This window comes from Schistocerca cancellata, chromosome 9 (assembly GCF_023864275.1).
Source record: "Schistocerca cancellata isolate TAMUIC-IGC-003103 chromosome 9, iqSchCanc2.1, whole genome shotgun sequence".
Classification (NCBI taxonomy): domain Eukaryota; kingdom Metazoa; phylum Arthropoda; class Insecta; order Orthoptera; family Acrididae; genus Schistocerca; species Schistocerca cancellata.
In genome coordinates, this window is record NC_064634.1 from 11489952 (window position 1) to 11516819 (window position 26868).

At 42.0% G+C, this 26868-nt stretch overlaps 1 protein-coding gene across 1 annotated transcript in view; it reads right to left on the reverse strand.

Annotated features, from left to right (window-relative positions):
- The window catches only part of LOC126101136 (fructose-bisphosphate aldolase-like), a 68524-nt gene that overhangs the window by 35288 nt on the left and 6368 nt on the right, over positions 1-26868 (reverse strand). Inside the window, exon 2 of the mRNA XM_049911818.1 lies at positions 388-577. Coding sequence (XP_049767775.1) covers positions 388-576 — 189 coding nt within the window. The 5' untranslated portion in view covers position 577. The remainder of the gene's footprint in view (positions 1-387; positions 578-26868) is intronic.

Below are 26868 nucleotides of genomic sequence, written 5' to 3' on the forward strand. Positions count from 1 at the left end.
AAAATGTGTCTCATTAGTCCTATCTACAAACTATTTGGGTGATTAGTTTCAAGAATTGAAAAATACTGTTGTCCACCAGACCAGTGAAAACATTTACTGTAAATAAAACTACATTTCTGTAGAATTTATAAATAACTACTGTAGTCTGACAATTTTCAATGGAATAAATGATTTGTTGTGTTCCATTGAGCCTATCATGAAGTAATACATAATAGATCACAATATACATTAACAAAGTTAAGTAGCTGCTAATATAAGTGATGGAACCAAAGATTTTTTACTTAGTTGCTTTGCTGTTAGTTTTATCACATTCATTTTGTCCTCTATTTACAGAATTAGCGTTCTTTTGACAGAAATGAAATTAATTCTACTATTCACAAGACTGACCTGCCTGTAACGCCGTCTATTGTCCTCTGTGTTCTCGAAGCCAGTGGTGGCGTTAGCAAAGCGTGCTGCCAGGGTTGGAGGTCCCTCGTCAGCAGCGAGGATGCCCTTTCCGGGTGCCACAAGAGCATCGGCAATCTGCTGCAGCTCCTTCCGCAGTTCGGGTGGTGGATAGTTGAAGTTAGTAGGCATTCTGAAATGGAATCACACATTTTCAGTCAGATTAGTAAGGCAGATTCTGAAGCTGGAATATAACAATAAAATCTATCTGTCGATCAACTGCAAATGTCCACACGAACAAAAGCTCACAGAAAAGGTGGCTTGCAAAATGAGAGGCTCCTTCTTCTGATAAAATTGAGAAAAGATGCATGTGAAATGGAACTAATCATGAATTAGATGGGGCAGCCACACAGGAGATGAGATACAACTGGGTGAAGGGGATATCTTCACGGAAACGCCAACAATGAATGAAGTAGGATATGAAAGGTATTAAAAGAGATAGAAACAGATAGCAGAGAAGTCAGAGACAAGGGGAGGTGTGGCTGAGAATACACACATAGACTGTTGGCAACAATGGACAGTAATGAAATAAATGCAGGGGAGTCTTTTTTACTTACATTTATTTTTGCATTTAGTTATCAAACTGCAGTGTAACAACTGTTTCTCAACGTGACTAAATAAAATCGTGACGCTGCCACAATTAAGGCAAGAGGCTGTGAAAGCAGACTAGACTGAAGCCAACCAGATGCAGTTACATCAGAGGCTACCTGCTGAAATTACAATTATTGCATATCTCCAAGGCATCAAGATGGTTACCACATGCTACACCAGCCAAGCAAAGGTGCCAAAGGCATAACAGCATTGATGCAACATAACAGCAAAACCACTGCAGCATGGTTGATCTAATTGCTTCAGGTCTGAGCCTCGGTTGTGTCATAGCTCGCATTACAGAAACCGATGCTTCAGCAAAATGAATATTTACCAAATCTGTTTAAATACCCCTGATTTCTAGTCAAAGGTATAGCAGTCTGGCAGCCACCAGTCCCAATGGAGGCCTATGACAGTCTAAGAGTGTACATGGATCGACAAGTCACCACCTCCAGACACTGCCACTGCTAGATGTGAACCTGCTGTTTGCACCGAGACAGTGCTGTGGACTGGGCCAACTGTGGGCCTACCTCAGTTGCTGCCAACCTGCTACCCTTACCCTGGAACTCACTCGTGTGTTTAGGCACCTCGCTGCCTGCCACTGCTTGTGCGGGCAGATACTGCCGCTGACACGAGTCATTTATTCCACATTGAGTCCACAGTGTGATTCTGCACGTGTCAGCACACCTCATTCTGTTCCGTAGTGCTGGCTTCAGCCTGTATTGTGGGCTGCCACAAACTGCTGTAGTCAGTGCCTTTGTGGAGTACCTGGCGTCATCAGTTCATCATCCATGCAATGCTGCACACTGCCAGGATGCCTCCTGATGGTCCAGCCTCTTTGCAGGCACCTACCTCTTATATCCAGGGGACATTAGCTTCTCTGAGTGTCGTCGCAATTACTGTAGTATGTCGAATAATAAGCTCCACAGTAGACTACCCTTACGTGTTCGTACGTTGACTCGTATGACATCGTGAGTTAGTACCGCAGTGGCCACGGGACCATCAGTATTCGACCCTCGATCAATGGAAATATGCCGACTCTCCAGGTGAGTCACATTTTTGCTAGACTAGGTCAATTGTAGTCTCCACAAATGCCTTCACCGAGGTGAATAGCAGCTCCAAACGTGCAGCACGCCACGGAAGCAGGCTTGTGGGATCAGTATTGTGCTATGGGAAACATTCTCCTCCACTTACTTGGGACCTGTGGTACTAATCAAAGACATGCTGAAAGCTGCAAACCAACTGCATCTGTTCATGCTTGATGTCTTTCCTGACAGCAATGTCACCTTTTGGCAGTATAATTGCCTGTGTCTCAGAAACAGAACCATACTACAATGGTTTGAGGATCATTATAGTGAACTCATGTTGATGTATCGGTGACAAATTTGCCTGATGTAAATCCTATAGAAACCATCTCGGTCGCTATCGGGCACTGTAATCGCCTAGCCAAATCGACAGCCTATTATTTATGTGAATTATGTGACCTGTGCATAGACACCTAATGCCGTGTGCCTCCACAAACCTACCAACGAACTGTTGGATCCCTGATATATAAAATCACAGATGTATTTCATTCCAAAGATGGACAAATGAGCCGTTAGGCAAGTTGTCATAATATTTTGGCTTGTCAGTGTATAAGGACCCTGATCTGTTACTTTTACTTTTGTTCTTATTTCGAGATAAAAGTACTTGTTTCTTGTATTGTAGTTATGTATTTCATAACATTTTTGTGTTTAAAAGTGATAAGCCTGCGTATATGCAAGGAGTACACTGTTAGTTATTTGCTATGGGTAAGAACATATCGAGAGGACTCAGTATACCCCAGACCACGTATCAGCCTAATAGCTCAGCGTCCTGTTAAGATGTATATGAGCAGCACAGCCCCACAGTTCTATCGAATTATTTACAAATGGGAAAAGTGCCCTAGCTACTCGAGGGCACCCACATGATACTTTGTGGGAAAGGCCAAGACCTGGGCGTGTGGACTATTGATAATGTTTTGGGAGATGAATGGAGACTTGTAAGTATCCATAAAAAAGTACCAGTTCTAACCCTTTTAAAAGCCTGTGTAATATAATGACAAGCATATCTAGCGGAGCTAATTGGCTGCCTAGAATTGCTACAAGGTAAGGTGAATTTGATCCACAACTGAACGCTAGCAGCCCCAGGGCTCAGGGAGCATCACAGCCAGCCTGGGTAGTAGAATGTTTCCGTCCAGCCAGACACAGATACAACAAGCGTGTCGCCGGAAGAAGGTAAATCCCAGTAGTGGGAATTTGTACAGCTGGTGCTTGTATTGCCTTCGTGCAGAATATGCACCAGGACACTGGGATGTCAGACATTCTTAAAGATGCCCGAGTAACAGCTCTTTGAGATTTGACAATAACTCACATCAAACATTAATGCAAATCTGAATACATTTGCAGTCTCAGAAAAATGACGGACATGCAATGACACAATAATATTTCAGTATCTTCAAAACAACAAAACTGGTCACGCAAACTGACAACACCTGAGAGAACAGTGTGCTGACCACATGTCCCTCCATACATGCATCTGTTGATGCCTAAGAGCTGAGGATGACATGGCGGCCAGTCGATACCGTTGGGCCTTCAAGGCCTGCTTGGACAGTGTTTGTTTTGTTTGTTTTCTAATACAACAAAGTTAGTAACTTACAGGAACTAAATATTTTCAGTATGGACCTCTGAATCAATAACTTTTATTAATTGCTTCATGCGATTCTCTGATGATAGGATTGCACCACAGCTATCATCCCTTACACCTATGTATCTGTATCTATCTATCGTATTTATCGATTTGCGACGTATTTTATATCTTTTTCATTATGCAGATGTTTCTCAGAACATCATGCTGTTGTTGTTGTGGTCTTCAGTCCTGAGACTGGTTTGGTGCAGCTCTCCATGCTACTCTATCCTGTGCAAGCTTCTTCATCTCCCAGTACCTACTGCAACCTACATCCTTCTGAATCTGCTTAGTGTATTCATCTCTTGGTCTCCCCCTATGATTTTTACCCTCCACGCTGCCCTCCAATACTAAATTGGTGATCCCTTGATGCCTCAGAACATGTCCTACCAACCGGTCCCTTCTTCTGGTCAAGTTGTGCCACAAACTTCTCTTTTCCCCAATCCTATTCAATACTTCCTCATTAGTTATGTGATCTACCCATCTAATCTTCAGCATTCTTCTGTAGCACCACATTTCGAAAGCTTCTATTCTCTTCTTGTCCAAACTATTTACCGTCCATGTTTCACTTCCATACATGGCTACACTCCATACAAATACTTTCAGAAATGACTTCCTGACACTTAAATCTATACTCGATGTTAACAAATTTCTCTTCTTCAGAAACTCTTTCCTTGCCATTGCCAGTCTACATTTTATATCCTCTCTACTTCGACCATCATCAGTTATTTTGCTCCCCAAATAGCAAAACTCCTTTACTACTTTAAGTGTCTCATTTCCTAATCTAATTCCCTCAGCATCACCTGACTTAATTCGACTACATTCCATTATCCTTGTTTTGCTTTTGTTGATGTTCATCTTATATCCTCCTTTCAAGACACTGTCCATTCCGTTCAACTGCTCTTCCAGGTCCTTTGCTGTCTCTGACAGAATTACAATGTAATCGGCAAACCTGAAGGTTTTTATTTCTTCTCCATGGATTTTAATACCTACTCCGAATTTTTCTTTTGTTTCCTTTACTGCTTGCTCAATATACAGATTGAATAACATCGGGGAGAGGCTACAACCCTGTCTTACTCCCTTCCCAACCACTGCTTCCCTTTCATGTCCCTCGACTCTTATAACTGCCATCTGGTTTCTGTACAAATTGTAAATAGCCTTTCGCTCCCTGTATTTTACCCCTGCCACCTTTAGAATTTGAAAGAGAGTATTCCAGTCAACATTGTCAAAAGCTTTCTCTAAGTCTACAAATGCTAGAAACGTAGGTTTGCCTTTTCTTAATCTTTCTTCTAAGATAAGTCGTAAGGTCAGTATTGCCTCACGTGTTCCAGTATTTCTATGGAATCCAAACTGATCTTCCCCGAGGTCGGCATCTACTAGTTTTTCCATTCATCTGTAAAGAATTCATGTTAGTATTTTGCAGCTGTGGCTTATTAATCTGATTGTTCGGTAATTTTCACATCTTTCAACACCTGCTTTCTTTGGGATTGGAATTATTATATTCTTCTTGAAGTCTGAGGGTATTTCGCCCGTTTCATACATCTTGCTCACCAGATGGTAGAGTTTTGTCAGGACTGGCTCTCCCAAGGCCGTCATTAGTTCTACTGGAATGTTGTCTACTCCGGGGGCCTTGTTTCGACTCAGGTCTTTCAGTTCTCTGTCAAACTCTTCACGCAGTATCGTATCTCCCATTTCATCTTCATCTACATCCTCTTCCATTTCCATAATATTGTCCTCAAGTACATCACCCTTGTATAGACCCTCTATATATTCCTTCCACCTTTCTGCTTTCCCTTCTTTGCTTAGAACTGGGTTTCCAACTGAGCTCTTGATGTTCATACAAGTGGTTCTCTTATATCCAAAGGTCTCTTTAATTTTCCTGTAGGCAGTATCTATCTTACCCCTAGTACATCCTTACATTTGTCCTCTAGCCATCCCTGCTTAGCCATTTTGCACTTCCTGTCGATCTCATTTTTGAGACGTTTGTATTCCTTTTTGCCTGCTTCATTAAGTGCATTTTTATATTTTCTCCTTTCATCAATTAAATTCAATATTTCTTCTGTTACCCAAGGATTTCTAGGAGCCCTGGTCTTTTTACCTACTTGATCCTCTGCTGCCTTCACTACTTCATCCCTCAAAGCTACCCATTCTTCTTCTACTGTATTTCGTTCCCCCATTCCTGTCAATTGTTCCCTTATGCTCTCCCTAAAACTCTGTACAACCTCTGGTTTAGTCAGTTTATCCAGGTCCCATCTCCTTAAATTCCCACCTTTTTGCAGTTTCTTCAGTTTTAATCTACAGGTCATAACCAATAGATTGTGGTCAGAGTCCACATCTGCCCCTGGAAATGTCTTACAATTTAAAACCTGGTTCCTAAATCTCTGTCTTACAATTATATAATCTATCTGATACCTTTTAGTATCTCCAGGGTTCTTCCATGTATACAACCTTCTATCATGATTCTTAAACCAAGTGTTAGCTATGATTAAGTTGTGCTCTGTGCAAAATTCTACCAGGCGGCTTCCTCTTTCATTTCTTAGCACCAATCCATATTCACCTACTACGTTTCCTTCTCTCCCTTTTCCTACACTCAAATTCCAGTCACCCATGACTATTAAATTTTCGTCTCCCTTCACTATCTGAATAATTTCTTTTATATCATCATACATTTCTTCAATTTCTTCGTCATCTGCAGAGCTAGTTGGCATATAAACTTGTACTACTGTAGTAGGCATGGGCTTTGTGTCTATCTTGGCCACAATAATGCGTTCACTATGCTGTTTGTAGTAGCTAACCCGCACTCCTATTTTTTTATTCATTATTAAACCTACTCCTGCATTACCCCTATTTGACTTTGTGTTTATAACCCTGTAGTCACCTGACCAGAAGTCTTGTTCCTCCTGCCACCGAACTTCATTAATTCCCACTATATCTAACTTTAACCTATCCATTTCCCTTTTTAAATTTTCTAACCTACCTGCCCGATTAAGGGATCTGACATTCCACGCTCCGATCAGTAGGACGCCAGTTTTCTTTCTCCTGATAACGACATCCTCTTGAGTAGTCCCCGCCCGGAGATCCGAATGGCGGACTATTTTACCTCCGGAATATTTTACCCAAGAGGACGCCATCATCATTTAATCATACACTAAAGCTGCATGCCCTCGGGAAAAATTACGGCCGTAGTTTCCCCTTGCTTTCAGCCGTTCGCAGTACCAGCACAGCAATGCCGTTTTGGTTATTGTTACAAGGTCAGATCAGTCAATCATCCAGACTGTTGCCCTTGCAACTACTGAAAAGGCTGCTGCCCCTCTTCAGGAACCACATGTTTGTCTGGCCTCTCAACAGATACCCCTTCGTTGTGGTTGTACCTACGGTACGGCCATCTGTATCGCTGAGGCACGCAAGCCTCCCCACCAATGGCAAGGTCCATGGTTCATGGTTCATATTCTCCACATTTACAAACACTTGTGTTTTTATTTAATGAATAGTTTACTATTGTGCCAATAAATTTGTTTAAATGTTGGTTGCAGGTCCTATTAAAAAACTGTGCTAATTTGAAAGTGGTCAGTCGCATGTGTTAGCGGACACAACAATTGAAAAGAGAAAGGACGCCTCTGTCGAGAAGGCATAAATAATTATTTAAATAATATTTAGCGATATTCTGTGTAATTTAGCTTTAGCGCACTTGCGCAAAAATGTTGATGTCTTTATGTATGAACAAACTATTACTTATATTTGTAAATGATCTGACTGTACCGAATGCTCATAAACATTTATTTTATTTAAAAATTGTTGTAATAGTTTACTGCGGGAAAGTGGTCATGTTGAATCAAATTATGCCTGTAGAGCTTGAAAACGATGTATTTTTGATGGGGATGGCCTTCAACCAGTGAGAGTTGGACAGTGGCAGAACACTTCTGGAGTTAAGTGAAGACTGGGACTTTTCAAGCGAAGAGCTCAAAGAAGCGATTCTGGACACTTTGTGCCTTGTGGCGACTTCTGGTAGGCGTCTGAACTGTCTAAGAGTAACGCGTGAAGTTCAGACGTATAGGTGCTCGTTTCTGGGGGGTGAACGGCTATTACAATACTCTTAACTTTCCAAGGAACCTTGTAATTCGAGAGGTCTGAATGTGCTGCAGTATAGGACTCTTAACTTTTTCCAATTGTAATACGCAACAACGCATGGACAGACTATGAGTTATTATTCTATGTATCGCGTGTGTTAATTTTTGAATCATTATGTTTTACTCCGAACTATTTTGAGCTGGTGAATAATCTTTCATGGATTGTGAGCACAAAATGGGCTAAGTTTTCGCAAGCCTTCCATGACTATTTAGTTTGGGAATTTGGCTACCATTCTCGTATCACTCTCGACGTAACTTTACTGCACTTTATAACAGTATTTTCTGCCTGAATTTTAAAGAAATATCGGAGGACTACTTCCCGTTTGTTTCAAATGTCCCTTCTTGAAGAAACAGTATTCAACATAATTCTCTGTCGTCTACATCAATTACAGACATCGGAATGGAATCCTTGCTGTTACTCAGTTATTCTTTTAACTTTCGTTTTGTGATTTTGTGTATTTTATTATCTCACAATAATAGCCAAAGCAAAGACTATTTGACTGCAGGATCACAGTTACAGGTTACTGCATGCAGCGAATTGTCTGCAGGGCACGAAAGCAGACGTGCGCGGCTCGCCCCTATGACTACATTGAGCTATTCGTTTTACACAAAGCCGTGCATAGCCCAAGTGCCGAAGTTACGAGCAATATCACGCCAAGTTGCAACGGGTTTCATGGGATGCTGTCTGGAAGAACAATTACACCAGCAGTAACCGTTTGGTAATGTCTCAGGATTGACAACTTTTGGCACCTGTGTAATAGCTCTCTGGAACAGGGCATTTTCCCAGATAGACTGAAATATGCTATTGTTATACCTTTGCATAAAAAAGGGGATAGATCTGATGTCAACAATTACTGTCCAATCTCCCTTCTAACAGCTTTATCCAAAATTTTTGAGAAAGTAATGTATTCAAGAGTAGCTTCACATATCTGTAAAAATGAAGTACTAACAAAATGTCACTTTGGTTTCCAGAAAGGTTTTTCAACAGAAAATGCCATATATGCTTTCACCAATCAAATTTTGAATGATCTGAATAACCGAACACCACCCATTGGGATTTTTTGTGATCTCTCAAAGGCTTTTGATTGTGTAAATCATGAAATTCTGCTAGACAAGCTCAAGTATTGTGGCATGAGTGGGACAGTGCACAAATGGTTTAATTCGTACCTAACTGGAAGAGTGCAGAAGGTTGAAATAAGTAGTTCTCATAATATCCAAAGATCAGCCCATTCCTCAAACTGGGGAACTATCAAGAATGGGATTCCACAACGGTCAGTCTTGGGTCCTTTGTTGTTCTTAATATATATTAATGACTTGCCATTCTATATTCATGAAGAGGCAAAGTTAGTTCTCTTTGCTGAGTGATACAAGTATAGTAATCACACCTGACAAACAAGAATTAACTGATGAAATTGTCAATAATGTCTTTCAGAAAATTACTAAGTGGTTCCTTGTAAACGGACTCTCACTGAATTTTGATAAGACACAGTACATACAGTTCCGTACAGTAAATGGTATGACGCCATTAATAAATATAGACCTTAATCAGAAGCATATAGCTAAGGTAGAATATTCAAAATTTTTAGGTGTGTCCATTGATGAGAGAAACATATTGATGATCTGCTGAAACGTTTCTGCTACTTATGCAATAAGGGTCATTGCAAATTTTGGTGATAAACATCTTAGTAAATTAGCTTACTATGCCTGTTTTCACTCATTGCTTGCGTATGGCATCATATTTTGGGGTAATTCATCACTGAAGAATAAAGTATTTATTGCACAAAAGCGTGTAATCAGAATAATAGCTGGAGTCCACCCAAGATCATCCTGCAGACATTTATTTAAGGATCTAGGGATATTCACAGTAGCTTCTCAGTATATATACTCTCTTAGGAAATTTGTTATTAACAACCAAACCCAATTCAAAAGTAATAGCAGTGTGCATAACTACAATACTAGGAGAAAGGATGATCTTCACTATTCAAGATTAAATCTAACTTTGGCACAGAAAGGGGTGAATTATACTGCCACTAAAGTCTTTGGTCGCTTACCAAATAGTATCAAAAGTCTGACAGATAACCAACAAGTATTTAAGAAGAAATTAAAAGAATTTATGAATGACAACTCCTTCTACTCCATAGAGGAATTTTTAGATGTAAATTAAGAAAAAAAGAAAAAAAACAAAAAAATATAATTTTTTTTTTAAAAAAAGCTGTTATATTAACTTAATTATGTTGTTAAATTAACTTAATTATGTCATGTATTGGAAAATTTGACTCGTTCCACATCATTACGAAATATCGTATTCGTGATCCACGAAACTAGTATTAATCTAATGTAATCTAATCTAATCTAAATCACTTTCTTGAAAGAAAAATCAAACAATGGGAATTCCAAATAGGAATATCAAAAATAATAGAAAAATGATAGATTGCTGCTCACCGAAAAGATGACCAGTTGAGTTTCAAACAGCCACAACGAAAAGACTTTCGGCCAAAGCCTTGTTTAGCACAGAAAAAGAAACACATTCACACACGCAAGCACGCCTCGTTGACACATGATCGCTACCTCCAGCGGCTTCAACCGGAATCTCTCTCGAAAGGGAAACACCTTACTTACACTAAGGGAGGACCACGGTGCCCCCTTTTGCCCTCGGGTATGGGCGTCCTTGTGCTTACTTTTTGCAAGGTTATATTAGATACTCTTTTGGACCATTAGAAAAGCAAGTATAACGTGCTGCTTAATTTCCTACACATAAAATTTACATTGTTTTCCCGCTGAAGATTTTCTTCCAAGGACAAACCAAGAAATTTACAACCTTCACTGTGTTTGCACAAAATTCTACAGGTATCATTTAGATGTCTGCAGGACGAGATGCCTGCTTAGAACTCCAGCAACTAAAATTTTATGGTATTCAATTTAAGACCCTGGTTACTAAACTTTTGTCACTTCTGATGGTCCTTGCTTTGAAAAATGTGCTAGTTTCTTCTTATCATCACCATAAGACAGCAGAGAAGCAAGACCTGGATATGTAATTATAATAGAGATGTTACTTATACAGGAGGGAGAAAAATTGTGTCACGAAATTTTAACCCTAGATAGCTGATACCAGTACGAACCAAAATGATTGATGTTGTGTAGATCGACAATGCACAGTTTTTTAACTACGGAAACATGGCGCCATACGCTCCGATTGGAACCGACAACCATAGCATTGCCCGTCAACCGGACGAACGGCAACTGGGCAATCCCACGGCCTATCGGAGCATGCGGCGCCAAAAATGGTGCCTTGTTGACCTACACAACATTAGCAATTTTAGTTTCTACTGGCATCAGCTACCCAGGGTTAAAATTTCGTGCAATTTTTCTCCACCCTGATACAACAGGAGAAGGCCCCTGTACTGGTACACACTGCGTTGTTGTTTCAGTGAAAGACTTTGTGATGAATTTTCTCACAGTGTTTTGATAATTGATATGTCCACATCTTTTATGATTTATTAGATAGATACATAGGTAAAGAACGAAGATTGGGTTTAACATCTCGTCTAACTCATTTGAAAAGAATAGGGAAGGATGGATACAGAAATTGGCCATAATCTTTCAAAGGAACCTTGTCAACATTCAACTCAAATGATTTAGGGAAATAAGGATGATCTGACAGGAATTTCAACTGCCTTCCACCCAAAAAAGAGTGCAGTGTGCTACCACTCTGCCACTTTGCTCAGTTACGTAGACAAGGGTTCAAGAAACATTTTGTTGACGTTGCATGTGCTCTGTTTTTGTAAGAGCTTTGCTGATTGGCGAAACTGAATACTTCTGAAAGCTCTAAAAATGTGCACACGGTATTCATTCCTACAGCAAGATAGCTGCAGACGTTTTGCTAGACAGGATGTAGGATGTTGTCTTGGACGAAAAGTACAAGCAATTCTAGGCTGCCTAGGGTAGTGTACTGTGACCCTTCATGTTGTATATTAATGACCTAGCAGATGATATTAATGGTAACCATAGACTTTTTCCCATTGTTGGAGTTTCCTTCAACTAAATTCTATGTGAAAAAGATGCACAAACATTCACTCAGATTGTAACAAGATTTCAAAGTGTTGCAAAGACTGACAGCTACCTTCAAATATTCGGAAAGACAAAACTGTGCACTTCACAAAACAAAAAACCACAGTGGACCCCAGATTATGGATGTAGATGTATAAGTGCAATCTTTGACAGCTATTTTTCTTGCACCAATCCTTGCTGCGCTCACACAATCATGTGTTTCTACATTTCGGTTCCGGAGAGGGGGTGGGGAGGTGAGGGTATCACAGTTTATTACTACACCCTCCCCCCTCCCTTTCCCATCCAAATATAACGGGCGCTAAACTACACTTTTAGCAACACAGAGATGCGTAAGATTTTAAAAACATCAACAGTATATAGTCATTATTGGATTGAAACATGTTATGTAATTTGTTTGTCAGTGTATAGTAGATGGCTTCAACATAACTTCGAAGAAATTTCAATTCAGATAAAATACATAATCTGAAACGCACTTGTCCGAAGCTTTAAGAGGCACCTATGTTATATAATTGTTTTAACAGCTGCAATAGCAAGGCTGGGGGCATCTGGTGTGTTCGTGGAATCATACACAGATATGAATGCTCTGGACGAAACGTTAGGAGCTGAAGAGTTTCATGGACCACGACCTTACATCCCTGAAGGTTTACCAGAACATACACAGATAGTGCCTTGATGTTTGCTGATGTTTCTGAATCAATGTGAGTCTCAGATGGGGCAAAGGCCAGCTTAAGTCTGTTTATGGATATTGAGACTGAATAGACATTCAACACGGCATCTTTTGGATGGCAAGCTGGTACTGTGCATGCGCCATCACACAGTGATTGAAGAAATTCTTGAATATCATCACGTAAGATAACGAATTGTTTGCAGGAATACAAGTAGAAAACGAATGCTGTATTAGGAATTAGAACTAATCTATTTCAGGAACCTAGAGTTCCGGGCACCTTAATGTCCTTTCAGCATAAGTTCCTCTCGTTTTTTCAGGAATATCAGGGCCTACTGTCATTTAAGGTGACTTCTCTAAGACCACTGCTAGGATGGGATATGATTTTACATCGCGTGCTGGTCAGGAACAACAGTTGTTGTCAGTAATGTGGAGTGTTTTTACGGTTGCCTCCCTTCTATAATAGTCGTGAGCGCGGCAATAACAGGTGAGTTTCCGATATTATCAGATGACTGCACTGTCACAAGATTTTCCCGAGAACCTTGACGTGACGTTATGTGACGGTTCGTTCACGGCCTGTGTGAATGCTACCGCAATTTGCAATACGTTGTGGAATGTTTTGGAGTAACGACACGTGGCGACCAGTGTAAATTGGGCTTTAGAATGCTACTTGGATGGAATGACGCTGTAGAAATGACGTAATGACAACAACATGCGATTGCAATGGCAGAGCGAGGAAAATACTTCTTCTCATAGGAAGAAAAACGCGAGTGATAGGGGAACTCGTGGACCAGTGACAAAACATTGTTCCCTTCTTGTTTTTTCCCTGTCAGATTTTGCGCCCCCTTGTGACTTGCGCCTTTGGCAGGTCCTACATCTCTACACCTGCAGAACAGCCCTGTCAGTCTTAGATCGGGGAATGCTATATCTTTCTGTCGTTTTCAGTGACGTTCGCGAAAGAAGGTATTTCTGTTATTTTTTGTTTCGTACAGCATGCCTCTTGTTTTGCCTTCCCTCAACTTACTGCTCTGTTTGTCCACGATGAAAGTGACAGCCCGCGCGGTGGCTGTTGAGAACGGCAGGAGATGGCTCTTGCACTCGCATTAAGACTCCCGAAGGGAGAGCAGCGATGAGGGATGGGAAGAGCTGCCGCAGTTCTGACGCTGTCACCCGTAGCGATATGCACAGAAACACTTCACGTAGTGCTTAACTTCTAAAATTGTAGGTGCCGACCGCAACTCTTCAAACCAACCCCGTCTCCCCTCCCCAGTCATAAAAATCAAATGTTTCGATTTTTGAAAACCTATGATAAAACTAACAATGAGAAACCATTTTTTACAAAACTTCTGAAGTTCAGGTTTGCACAACATACGAAAGTTGGAACTTAAGTAGTGGCAACTATTTATTCACAACCGATACAAAAGAGTTAAATATTTTCACCTGTTACTCTCCTTCAAAGTAGTCACCAGCGTTGTACGGAACCCGTTGCCAGCGATGTGGAATGCGTAGTATACCGTTAGCAGAGCCTGTTCTGCTGATGGTGCGAATGGAGCGGTCTACTGCCTGTCGAATCTCTGGAACAGTTCTGAATCGAATGCCGCGAAGTGGTTCCTTCATCTTCGGAATCAAATCAAAGTCACAAGGATTTACGTCCGGGGAGTGTGGTGGATGGTACAGTACTTCCCAGTCACATCGGCCGAACAGAGCAGCCACAGCTTGCGCTGTATGCGCCCGCTCATTGTCGTGCAAAATGATGGGTGGGTTGCGCAGAAAGTGTCGCCGCTTCTTTCGCAAAGCTGGTCGCAGGTGATGCTCCAAATACCAACAGTAGCACTGCCGTGGAGGAACGTAATGCGTTAGGGTAACACCATCACAGTCGTACACGAGAATCACCGTAACTTTAGACCGCTCCATTCGCACCATCAACAGAACAGGCTCTGCTAACGGTATACTACGCCTTCCACATCGCTGGCAACGGGTTCTACACGACGCTGGTGACCACTGTGAAGGACAGTAACAGGTGCAAACATGTAACCCTTTTGTATCGGTTGTGAATAAATAGTTGCCACTATTTAAGTTCCAACCCTGGTAATTTCTTACAATCACAAAAATAAAACTACAAGATTTAATAGAAACAACAGGTGCTACCGTCTGTCTCGGTACCAATGTCACTTTGCTCAATATTCCAAACTCGTACGAAGGATTTCAACAATGTACAGCGTACAGTTCATTGTTGACAGCCATCTGCATTTGTCAGTGTGTCGACTGCGACTGAAAATGAAAAAAAAAAAAAAAAAAAAAAAACGACTTTCGTGCTGTTATTAAACATTTTCATTTGAAGGGTTGGACTGCTACACAAATCAAAACAGGATTGGATGAAATTCGCGCGGACTCTGCACCGTCACTGAAGACCATCTACTTTTGGATTAATGACCTTAATCGCGATCGGACAAGCCCCGAAGACTGAGGCTGCTCCGCCCGTCCAGTTAAGGTTTCCACAAAGGAAACCATCGACAAAATCCGTAATATGGTAATGCAAGACCGCCGAATAAAAAGTTCATGAGATTCTGAGACTGAAGGCATCTCAACTGAGCGAGTGCACGAATATCCATCCACCATGGAGAACTGGCTATGAGGAAGCTGTGTGCGAGCTGAGTGCCGCGATTGCTCTCAGTTGACCAAAAGCGCGCCCGCCACAACGTTTCAGCAGAAGTCTGGTGGTGTTTAATAGCAATCCGCAAGACTTTTTGCGCCGGGTTATGACTATTGATGAAACGTTTACCTATCATTACACAGCTGAGTGAAAACGGCAGTCTAAATAATGGACGAAGGTTGGTGAAAGTGCACCCATGAAGGCAGACACCGTTTTTCAACTGGTAAGATGATGGTCACTGTCATTTGGGATTCCCATGGATTAATCCTTATTTGGAAAAAGGCAGAACCATGACTGGATCATACTATGCTTCATTTTTGGATCGTTTGAAACTTGAATTGGCCGAGAAAACGACTAATGTTGGCACGCAAAAAGTGTCCTTTCACCAGAATATTGCACTATCCCACACATCAGAGATGACAGGCCGGAAGTTCATGAATTAGTCTTTGAATTGGTTCCTCATCCACGCTACTGACCAGGCTTAGCCCCAAGTAACTTCTTCCTGCTTCCTAACTTGAAACTTTAGCTTGCCGGGAAGTAATTTTCAGCAAATGAAGTGACGGTTGCAGTCAACGAATCTGACAGAACTTATTTTTTCGATAGGATGAATCAGCTGCAGGGTCGCTGGAGCAAGTGTATATCCCTCAAAGGAGACTATGCGAGAAGTAAGGTGAGTCGGGTGCGAAACAAACATTTTTCTTGTTTTTACCAGAGTTACCACACCATCCTCGTACACGTGTACTATTTTAAATCTCCGGTGCCGAATTGTTCCAATGAGTTAAAAAAAAATTCCCTGCTAGGTACCGCAACGCCACTGCGGTGCGTCCCAGCTGAAATTAAACATTCCTGACTTCGCGTCGAGGGCAGCTTGACACTGACAACGGTTGGAGATAAATGAATATCTTTCGGCTACAGTCGTTTTTCATCGTTGCTGGCAGCACCAATAAACTCGTCATGTTATCGTGGACAAACAGTAGTTCGTAAGTTCCACATAAGGACTCCTCAACTGTGTCGAATTTGTTGTCAGCAGCATGTATGGTATTATGGTTAACAGATTAAATTGACAAAATTACCGAACGTTACCTGGTGAAAGGATTTGCTGATCTGAAGGCTGAGGGTAAATACAATAAAACACTTAGTAACCACGAAAAATATTACCAGTTACAGCTGTCAACAAATTTCTTTCACTTTCAATTTTTTGGTAAAAATTCAAATGCACAATTCTGATTTTACTATATCGGCATTCGGTTTATGGGCTTAAAATGTTCCAAAGTTTATATTTGGCATACACATCAAATGATATTGACTTGATTTTGCAAATCAATGAATAAATTAGTGATATGATGGCATTCTAAAAAAATGCCGAGCAACTCATTCTTCGATACCTAACACCACACACGAGGCTGAAATACTGAACAGTTCGGTAAAAATCCGAAAACCGTGGCAATCCAGATGGTCATTCTGTAAACGGCGTCTTTTCCATACTGGAATGTTTTCTACGGCCAGTCAGCCCGCAAACCAATCTACATGGACTAACCCTCAGGAACACAGCTTAAAAGTATGCTGTGTTAAACGAAACTTGCAATTTTTTTTTTTTTTAGAATTTCTTACCGTTTTTGTGACTCTTAGTTTTCGCGATACTGTATTCTCCAAAAATTTGCCGAAGATATCTGGAAATTAATACATTTAAAAATATAAACTCATTTAGTAAAATATTGTTTTGGGGGGAATGTGGTCACCCTCACGACCGCCCCCACCCTCTGGGCTGGTGACTGCGCTCACAGAGCTTCATCCTGCTTCTACATTCACCTTAAAGCGTCGGAAATTATGAAAATTCGTTCTACTGTCTCTCACTGATAGAATTTTGATCTGTCGTCAGAATCACGTTGATTAGAACTATAACCACACAGTCTTATCTAAATAGTTTAGAACAGTTTCAATGGCAATCTTTGGATCTTTACAGAACGTCCTGACGATACTCAACTTATGATGGTGTTGAGACAGCAACCAGCCACAAATTTATTCAAAAGCCGCCGTTACCGGTTTCGAATCGTTACGATTCATCCTCAGACGGCTTTCATGCTTTCATTACAACATGTACTGCGTTTTTTGCTGATTAGTTGTCCTAAAATACAAATAATACATAATTATAAGCACGTCACAAAGATGGTTGGGTTACAGATTTGCATTGGGATGTGACTCACGTGAAATGTCGGTTTGGAGTACCTGTTTTCATAGTTTTCGTCCAGCAGGCAACGTTTGTAGTTTTCGCCGCATTCACATCATTGCACGCATAAAGTTGCATAATTGAGCGCTTCAGATTTGTCACTGAATGCATTGAAATGTAACATTTGTCTTCAAATAACAGCCACGGTTTCCAACCATGTCATCATAAGACAAAATCGCATTAAGATACTCAACTGTTCTTGAGATATCATCTAGTCTTTCAGAGTTTTGTTGGTTACACTGAAGTGCATCTTTTACGTCAAATTTTCCACAGAAAAAACACTTGAATCGGTTTTGTGGCTCATCTACTAACATCGCATCATGTTCAAACATTTTGCAGCTAATTTTGCAGATTGAACAGTACCCACCGTATATTGTAAACAAATTTCAAAATATGTGGATTTTTTCTGTTTCACTCGATCCAAGCTGCATAACCTTGTCTTGGTCACACTATACTTCACCAATACCAACTCGAAATAACTATTTCCAGAATTGTGCGATCATAAAGCCATCTACTTCAGAATAACAACAAACATCTTTACAGCCCTTTATGTTTTTTTCTCTTAAAATGCAACAACGTTTATTTTCAGGAGATGGCATCCAACAGTGTCCGAAACACACCGTAATAATTAGAATTATTACTTCTCTCCTAGACCTTATTCTGCGCCATCATCTTCAAAACAGTCTGCCTGGGAGCAGAATGCACCGATCACAACGTTTCTAATACTCTTAAAATGCGTCCTGACACTCTCTGCTACAACATTTAATACCTCGCAAAACATTGGCTAGCTCCGACGCCACATACAACAAGCTGTGAACGCTGCAACTCCAGACATACTCGCAAAAGTATGGATCAAGTTTGATTACAGCTGCAGGTTTGTCATGTGTTCAGTCGAGGATACAGTGAATGTTTGTGGAAGATAAATGAAAACTTCGATCCTAAACGTAATCGTAAAACCTACATCAAGGTTGTATGTCCATACGTGTAAAATATATACCGTTGTAACACCGGACGGTTATTTTGAAAATAAAATCTTTCTAGTCTTATACGCATATTACAACTCGTCCCAGGTTTCTACTTTCAGTCATGCAGAAGATACTGTGTTCTAGTACCGAAGAATCTTTTTCAATCACTTTGCACTTTGCATATCGCAATGAATCACTGATACGTTTCGTTTCTGCCTAACTTTCCGCGCCGCAAAAGTTTAATTTAGTATTTTATTCACGAGAAGCAGCTGTATTCACAACCGTAAAGTCGTTGCTTTGGTTCATGCTCAACAAAAATCCTGATTCACAGGAAGACGGCGCTGTGTCGCAAGAGATAGGAGTGATCTTGTTTTATAGTTGAGGCGTTCACATGGGAAGAGAGTAAGTTACGAAAAGCAAATTTGGCAGAAGAAGCAAAAAACAGTTTTGACACAACGAGGTACGAAGTTGTATTTACAAAATGAATACAGAATCTCCAAATTAAATTTTCGGATTCATTTACAGCAAGCTGTCACATTTGTATAAGAAATATAATTATGGTGTACAAATTTTGCGGTAAAATGTATGATTCTGATGTCAATGTAGTCCAGCATCGCCAGGAGGTTTTTTCTTTAGCATCACTAATGATGAGCCTTCGTCCAACTGGTGGTAGAGAACGAACTACAGAGATGTTCTTGACAGATTTACTCTTTTTCAAAATGGTGGCTCATCCCTCACAGTTCGAATCCAAGAAGCAGAAGTGGTCTTCAATAATGCTGTATGCAGCAATGCATCGCATACTGAAGTGAAACCGAAGAAAGCTTCCTCCGACACCTTTGCAACACGGAAGGTTGTACATTCTTTGCTTCTCTAATCATATCAGCTATTTCGTCGTGAGTCACTGGTTGTGAAACTTCTTTCTCTTCTCTATTATGCCGAAAACTCAGTACTCAGTACGAATGACCCGAAATTAGAAATTTCAAATCGACGTTATGAACCACACCGCTTACCACTGCGTAGATTAAAGCCATTAAAATCATCCGATTTTTATTTTGCCCGTCAGGGTCAGACATTTGTCTTCTGCTCAAAGCAGGTTCGTCAATATTAGGCATTTTTCATTGTGCACCTGCACTTATATTTACATTTACAAGTAGCCTGGGCTGAAGGAAATATAAAGATCGATTAGGTCATAATAAGAAACAAGACTAGGTGCTAACACTGAATGTAATCAATTAACTTTCATAGCAGACGTAAAATATGGCTTACCAGTTTGTAAGGAACAAGTTTTGAAGCATTTTGTCGCATTAACAACTCCTATTAAAGTTACCACCAAATCATTAACACAGTAGTGAACGGTTGGCCACAGAGTAAAAGCTGGTAACTCGGTGGCTTGTCAACTTACCCCCGTCTCCATGTTACTACATATTACTACAAGTACCATCTTAAGTAGTTAGTAAGAACACAACCGCTCTCAACTTTGACTTTCTGCTACTTCTATGCCACTGACGACTTGTCTTACTACCTTGTCAATAAAATATCGGAAAAATGGTTTTTTCTGACTTGGTACCTTTTCTATTTCAATGCCTCACTTGTATGAACAACCACCGTCCAGTTCAGTTTTTTTTTTATTGCTATCACCACTGTCGGTCGACCTAAGCCATTCACCAGCATTACGACGTAGATGGTACCAGAGAACCAGTGGGAATTTGCTGCATGTTATTGTTATGCATCAGTGTCCCACTAGTAAAGGGAAGCGTGCTAATGGTTTGCACAATTCCTACAATTAGAGATCCCGCTTGCAGGCAGCGCTGTCTTCAAATTTCATTGTTAGTTCTCAGCTCCGTGTTACCACGTCGAATTAGTTCGCGCCTGCTGGTAGGTAACCCGGTGAACAGGTTTTCAAGGCGGGTTGCTGTGGCACCTTCCCGGACAATTCGTGTCATCCAGCAGCGGAAAAATGCGCCTACCGGAGCGTGCTCCTGTTTAAAAGATTATGGCTGAAGCGTGAGATACCAGCTGCCTCATTCTGCCTTCTTCAGCACCTATAAACAAAAATTTCCAAAATTTTTGTCATGCGAACATATTCGCGCTCTAGCCAACATGCAGCTCACCTATCACTCCCACAAGGGCCCCTAACTTAACCTCGCTCACACCCACCAGTCCACAGCCGTGAGTCGCTCGTACCCATCCACTCTCACTTGCCCCTTCTCACTCACTCGTTCAGCCCAACCCTTTGTCATTATCTCTAACTGTCACTGTGTCTCGTGCCTCACAGTCACAGTCTCCTCCGTTCTGCCCCACTACTACAGTCTGCTCTCACTGCCATTGACTCCTTCTTGCTCTCTCTTACTCCTATTATATCATTCGTGCCTTCCCACTGCTGCTGTCACTATCACTCTTTCTCTCGCTCTCACTATCATAGACTCCGTCTGTCACTGTCACTGGCTCTCACCCAATTCCAGTTTCTCCGTCTCTCGATTCCTCTCCCACTGGCACCATCTTCTTCATTCTGTTCCCAGCACTGTTCTGTCACTGTCAACTAAGTTTCACTGTCTCTGTGTCCCTCTATTCCTCTCACACTGCCATTTTTTCCTTCGCTCTTTCTGTATCACAACCACTGTCTACTATCTGCCAGTATTTATTACTTTTCCGTTTCTTTCCCACTGCCAATGTGTCCTTCTCTCTCAGCGTAAAAAAGCGCAAATATGTTCGCATGCCAAATTTTTGGGAAAAATTTTAAAGGTGCTCAAGAAGATAAAATGGGACAGCTTGTATCCCGCTTTTCAGTCAGAGTCTTTTAAACAGTGGCGTGCTCGCCTTTTTTTGTTCGGATAAGAGCATATTTCAGTTGCTTCTCTTCTTTTCCCTGCCACAGCGTCACATGTCACTTATATGAAAAGAACTTTATGGCCCAGTATAGCTTACTTATGTGAAATTGAAATAACACGAAACTAATTTTACAACTTAGACCGGATTTTATGTACACAAAAATTTTGCTGGTGCTACAATACTAAAAACATGGGGTCCCCACAACCCTTCGGATGATAATGGGGACACTTTACATTATATTTCTACGTGCTACGTCACTTCATAAATTACGTTTTTGTCTCACACCGGACTTTATATGCGTATTGTATGCGTACAGGCAGGGTAACTTTGAACCTTTGTGTCTCACAAACGGTTAAAGATATCAATAAAAATTTCAAGACTGTTCGAGATCGGTGTCTTAGGAACATATCGTAAAAATTTCAGCCACTTGCTGTGCATGGTCGTCTAGGAAACCGTGGCTCGGTTTTGATACGAAAAGATGCAGTAAACGCATTTTTGGGATTTTCTAAGGAACCGACCGTGAACTAATGGTGCCTCCATAAGCAACTTATGGCCTATTGTAGACCACAACAAACGCAAAAAGAATCAAACGGTTTTCTCCATTTGCCTAAGCAGGAGGAAGGGTGCAATGTTCATACTTTGGCCATGTATTGTAGGATAGTTACAGTAAGGCGATCCTTCTGTTGGCTATACAAATGGTTCCTAACCTATGCGGAGCACTTCACTCTACCTTTCTGTCGCCAGCAGAACACATGGTATGAGCCCCGGAAGAATTCTGTTTTTATGTGAAGAGTTTCGGAACAAGACGGGCAGTGCATGCTGTCGCAAGTATTGACATCAAACGGTGCCCATATTTAGCACCTGTAAGTCAGTTACAAACTTGGAGCCGTATCCAATCTATTGATGTGTTTATGTTTTCTAGATGTCTCTCAGTTTTTGCAGAGTCGTCTTCTGAAACTCCGAAGACACTTATGAATAACCTAGTATGTCCAGACCCTCCGCACACCAGAAAACGAAAGTGTGACCCGAAAAAAATTGGCTACTTTCACCCTCACTTCTAAAGTACATGAATGGACCTTAGCTACCACCGACGTCAGCTAGCGTCCGTCGTTACAACATTCTAAGTGAAAATGTATTTCGGCCGAAACCGTTAATTACAATTTTTTAAAATGTGATGTGCAAGTCTTTTGTTCGATAAATTCTGATGCAGTTATGCACATCACATTTGGACTTACGTGAAAAGTTTGAAGTGAACTGAACATTTTGGCAATCGCATTCCCTCGCTTTCCTTGTGGCGTGGAAGCTGGCCATATATCAAGAAAGTAATTTAGACTGCTTCGCGTCACGAACGTAGCGTGCAAAATCAGCGACTGAAGGTGAACTGACATTAGGAAACGTAACCCCGGCTATCTATTAAGAACGGATCTACGAGAAATTGCCTCCGGCTGTGAAGTTTTTGCTAGGAATGTGTATTCGACGAAAAATATTCCGCGGGAATAAATATTTTTCCTCCACGAACATCGCTTGCTGCAGGGGAGAGGGCAGACCACGATGAAAGTAAAATGTTCTAGTGTTCCCTAGTTAGAAATTTATGCTAAAAATCTGAGTATGATCACCAAAATTAATTTTTCTCCGTATAACATGAGAAGCTTCCAACCTTTAACCAAGAAAACGTTCGAAGACGGAGAGTATAGGAAATATTGACAACATTATATAAACACAAATGAGTTATATTCTATAACTGCCTAAGACTTCCACGGCAGTTTTACTTTGATTAAAATCCAGTTGGGCATTAGGCCGCATCATTATATAACAACTAGTATTCCATCACGACGCTGACTGGTTCCCTAAAGGAATTTATACAAGTTATATTTCGTTAAAACAACACTTTTCTGTGAGTTTACAAATTTCTATCAGTATTGATAGAGAGCAACCCTGGAAAGTCCGAATGAAATTTGATTATGTTATGGAATGAGATGGCTTGCTACAGAAAATTATTAACAGAGTCGTTACATTGTTTTTAGTCGCCATTCCGTTGATACGGATTCGTAAATTCAGTGGGCCTCGTGTCCCTCAGTATAACTACTTGTTCGATGATTTTCATTTAGCAGTCCCATTTGAAGGGCGACGACGTACTGAAAAGTAATATCTTCGAATTTTTTATTCTGTTCTCAATATCGATAGAGATATTACTCGGTCGACTTTTCTCCTTCGCTGATGCAACTTTTAATCCTCTGCCGCTAGAGGGCTCCAAATTGTAAGCGTTTAACACGGCCGTGTGCAGCGTAGCAATGTCCGTATGTGTGAAACAGCGTGCTGCAATCGAGTTTCAAGCGTAGAAGAGTTCGTCCACACGTGGACCACCCTGTCCTTCAGCATGACAATGCCGGACCACTCGCCAACCTTGCGCCACCTGCAGCAGTGCGACGCCTTGGGTTGGCTGTCATCCATCATCCCCCGTACAGTCCCGACTTGGCTCCATCCGATTTTCGCCTTTTACAAAAAATTAAAGAACACCTTCGAGGATTTCACTTTGATAGTGATGAAGTGCTGCAAGCAAAGGTGAGTTTGCGACTCCGCCAACAAAGTCAGACATTCTACAGTGACGGTATCAAGCAACTGGTCTCTCGCTGGGAGAAATGTGTTCTTCGCCAGGATGACCAAATGAGAAATAAATATGTAGGCATGAAGAATAAAGAGGTAGAATATTAATAAAGTTTGTTTTATTCAAAAAGCTTTAAGCGTTTTCACATAAAAAAATCGGAGGCATTACTTTTTACCAAGCCCTCATAATAGCCTATTTTCCTGTGTCAAAAATATGGTTCGGGTTGTTGTCATTCTGAATGATTTTAACTTCTAGATAGGATTTTCTGTCAATATTCTAACAAAATATCTGACACTGCTATGTAATTAAAGTTTAAATATCATAAAATTTTAAGATTTGGTCACGTGGTCGAAAACGTTCTATTATTGTGTGAAACTCTGGTGACGTCATAAGCTAGGAGTATTACCTGTGTTATAGAAGTGTTAGCCAAAGTTGCTTCGAACTTTTCTGCAAACAACTGAGTTGTTTAGCGATGGAAAATATATTTACAACTTCTAAGTAAAGGAATTTTGACAACTGATAGTCGAAATCTTTCAAAAGTCAAATACCGTTTGGTCATTTATACCAAGTAGGGAGTGTTCCGGTAAGACATGCGGCAGAAATTTATCTAATAACGGATTTTCAGAGTGACTTTTCACTTTAGCGAAATAAACTGTTTGCCAGGGAAAATGAAAGAACATCAAGTAAGAATCAAACAAGCACGACATGAGTTCAACGTATGACTATCGGTAATGTAAATAATGGATTAAAAAGGTATGAGTGAAACAAAAAGACGAGGACTGGACGTCCTGTAGACGACGTGGTCACAGAGGTGGAAGGAAGGCTCGACACGCATGGTATAGACATTTTTGCTTTACGTGCTTCAGGAAATCTTGTAAAGCTTAAACGAGGTTGTATGGCCGGGAGGGAGGATTTGAGCCCTAATCGTTCCGAAGACCAGTAGTTGCTTTAATCACTGTATCTTATCGTTTAGTTCCAAATTAAAAGCACCTTGTTAATGAGATAAAACGACCATTCAGTGACGACTGAGTGACCTTAGGGAAAGTCGCTAACGCACACCTGTTGGGTGGTGGTAGACTTCGAGGTAGCATGTTCGAATCCGGGTGGTGTACGAAATTTTTATTGCGCTTACTTGACTGGCAAGTGGAAGAGATGTGTTGGTCTACAGTTTCTGGTCATTAAACTACACTCCTGGAAATTGAAATAAGAACTCCGTGAATTCATTGTCCCAGGAAGGGGAAACTTTATTGACACATTCCTGGGGTCAGATACATCACATGATCACACTGACAGAACCACAGGCACATAGACACAGGCAACAGAGCATGCACAATGTCGGCACTAGTACAGTGTATATCCACCTTTCGCAGCAATGCAGGCTGCTATTCTCCCATGGAGACGATCGTAGAGATGCTGGATGTAGTCCTGTGGAACGGCTTGCCATGCCATTTCCACCTGGCGCCTCAGTTGGACCAGCGTTCGTGCTGGACGTGAAGACCGCGTGAGACGACGCTTCATCCAGTCCCAAACATGCTCAATGGGGGACAGATCCGGAGATCTTGCTGGCCAGGGTAGTTGACTTACACCTTCTAGAGCACGTTGGGTGGCACGGGATACATGAGGACGTGCATTGTCCTGTTGGAACAGCAAGTTCCCTTGCCGGTCTAGGAATGGTAGAACGATGGGTTCGATGACGGTTTGGATGTACCGTGCACTATTCAGTGTCCCCTCGACGATCACCAGTGGTGTACGGCCAGTGTAGGAGATCGCTCCCCACACCATGATGCCGGGTGTTGGCCCTGTGTGCCTCGGTCGTATGCAGTCCTGATTGTGGCGCTCACCTGCACGGCGCCAAACACGCATACGACCATCATTGGCACCGAGGCAGAAGCGACTCTCATCGCTGAAGACGACACGTCTCCATTCGTCCCTCCATTCACGCCTGTCGCGACACCACTGGAGGCGGGCTGCACGATGTTGGGGCGTGAGCGGAAGACGGCCTAACAGTGTGCGGGACCGTAGCCCAGGTTCATGGAGACGGTTGCGAATGGTCCTCGCCGATACCCCAGGAGCAACAGTGTCCCTAATTTGCTGGGAAGTGGCGGTGCGGTCCCCTACGGCACTGCGTAGGATCCTACGGTCTTGGCGTGCATCCGTGCGTCGCTGCGGTCCGGTCCCAGGTCGACGGGCACGTGCACCTTCCGCCGACCACTGGCGACAACATCGATGTACTGTGGAGACCTCACGCCCCACGTGTTGAGCAATTCGGCGGTACGTCCACCCGGCCTCCCGCATGCCCACTATACGCCCTCGCTCAAAGTCCGTCAACTGCACATACGGTTCACGTCCACGCTGTCGCGGCATGCTACCAGTGTTAAAGACTGCGATGGAGCTCCGTATGCCACGGCAAACTGGCTGACACTGACGGCGGCGGTGCACAAATGCTGCGCAGCTAGCGCCATTCGACGGCCAACACCGCGGTTCCTGGTGTGTCCGCTGTGCCGTGCGTGTGATCATTGCTTGTACAGCCCTCTCGCAGTGTCCGGAGCAAGTATGGTGGGTCTGACACACCGGTGTCAATGTGTTCTTTTTTCCATTTCCAGGAGTGCATAAGCCACACACAGTCTTGGATTAAATTCCGAAAATCTGCGCAGTGACTCGTGGAGAGTGGGGGGGGGGGGGGGGGGGGGGGGGGGGTCACGTGACGCTTTTGATGGCCCCCTGTGCGCAAACCGGAACGAGTAGTCCAGTATGCCGGCACTGGGGCCACACCTCCCCTGTTTCTGTCGTCGTCGGCATCAATATACACATTAGATTTGTACTGATCTCGGTCATACACATACGACAGGTATATGACACTCACAAACCGCGCATTGTCCGCCGCTCGTGGTCTCGCGGTAGCGTTCTCGCTTCCCGAGCACGGGGTCCCGGGTTCGATTCCCGGCGGGGTCAGGGATTTTCACCTGCCTCGATATGACTGGGTGTTTGTGTTGTC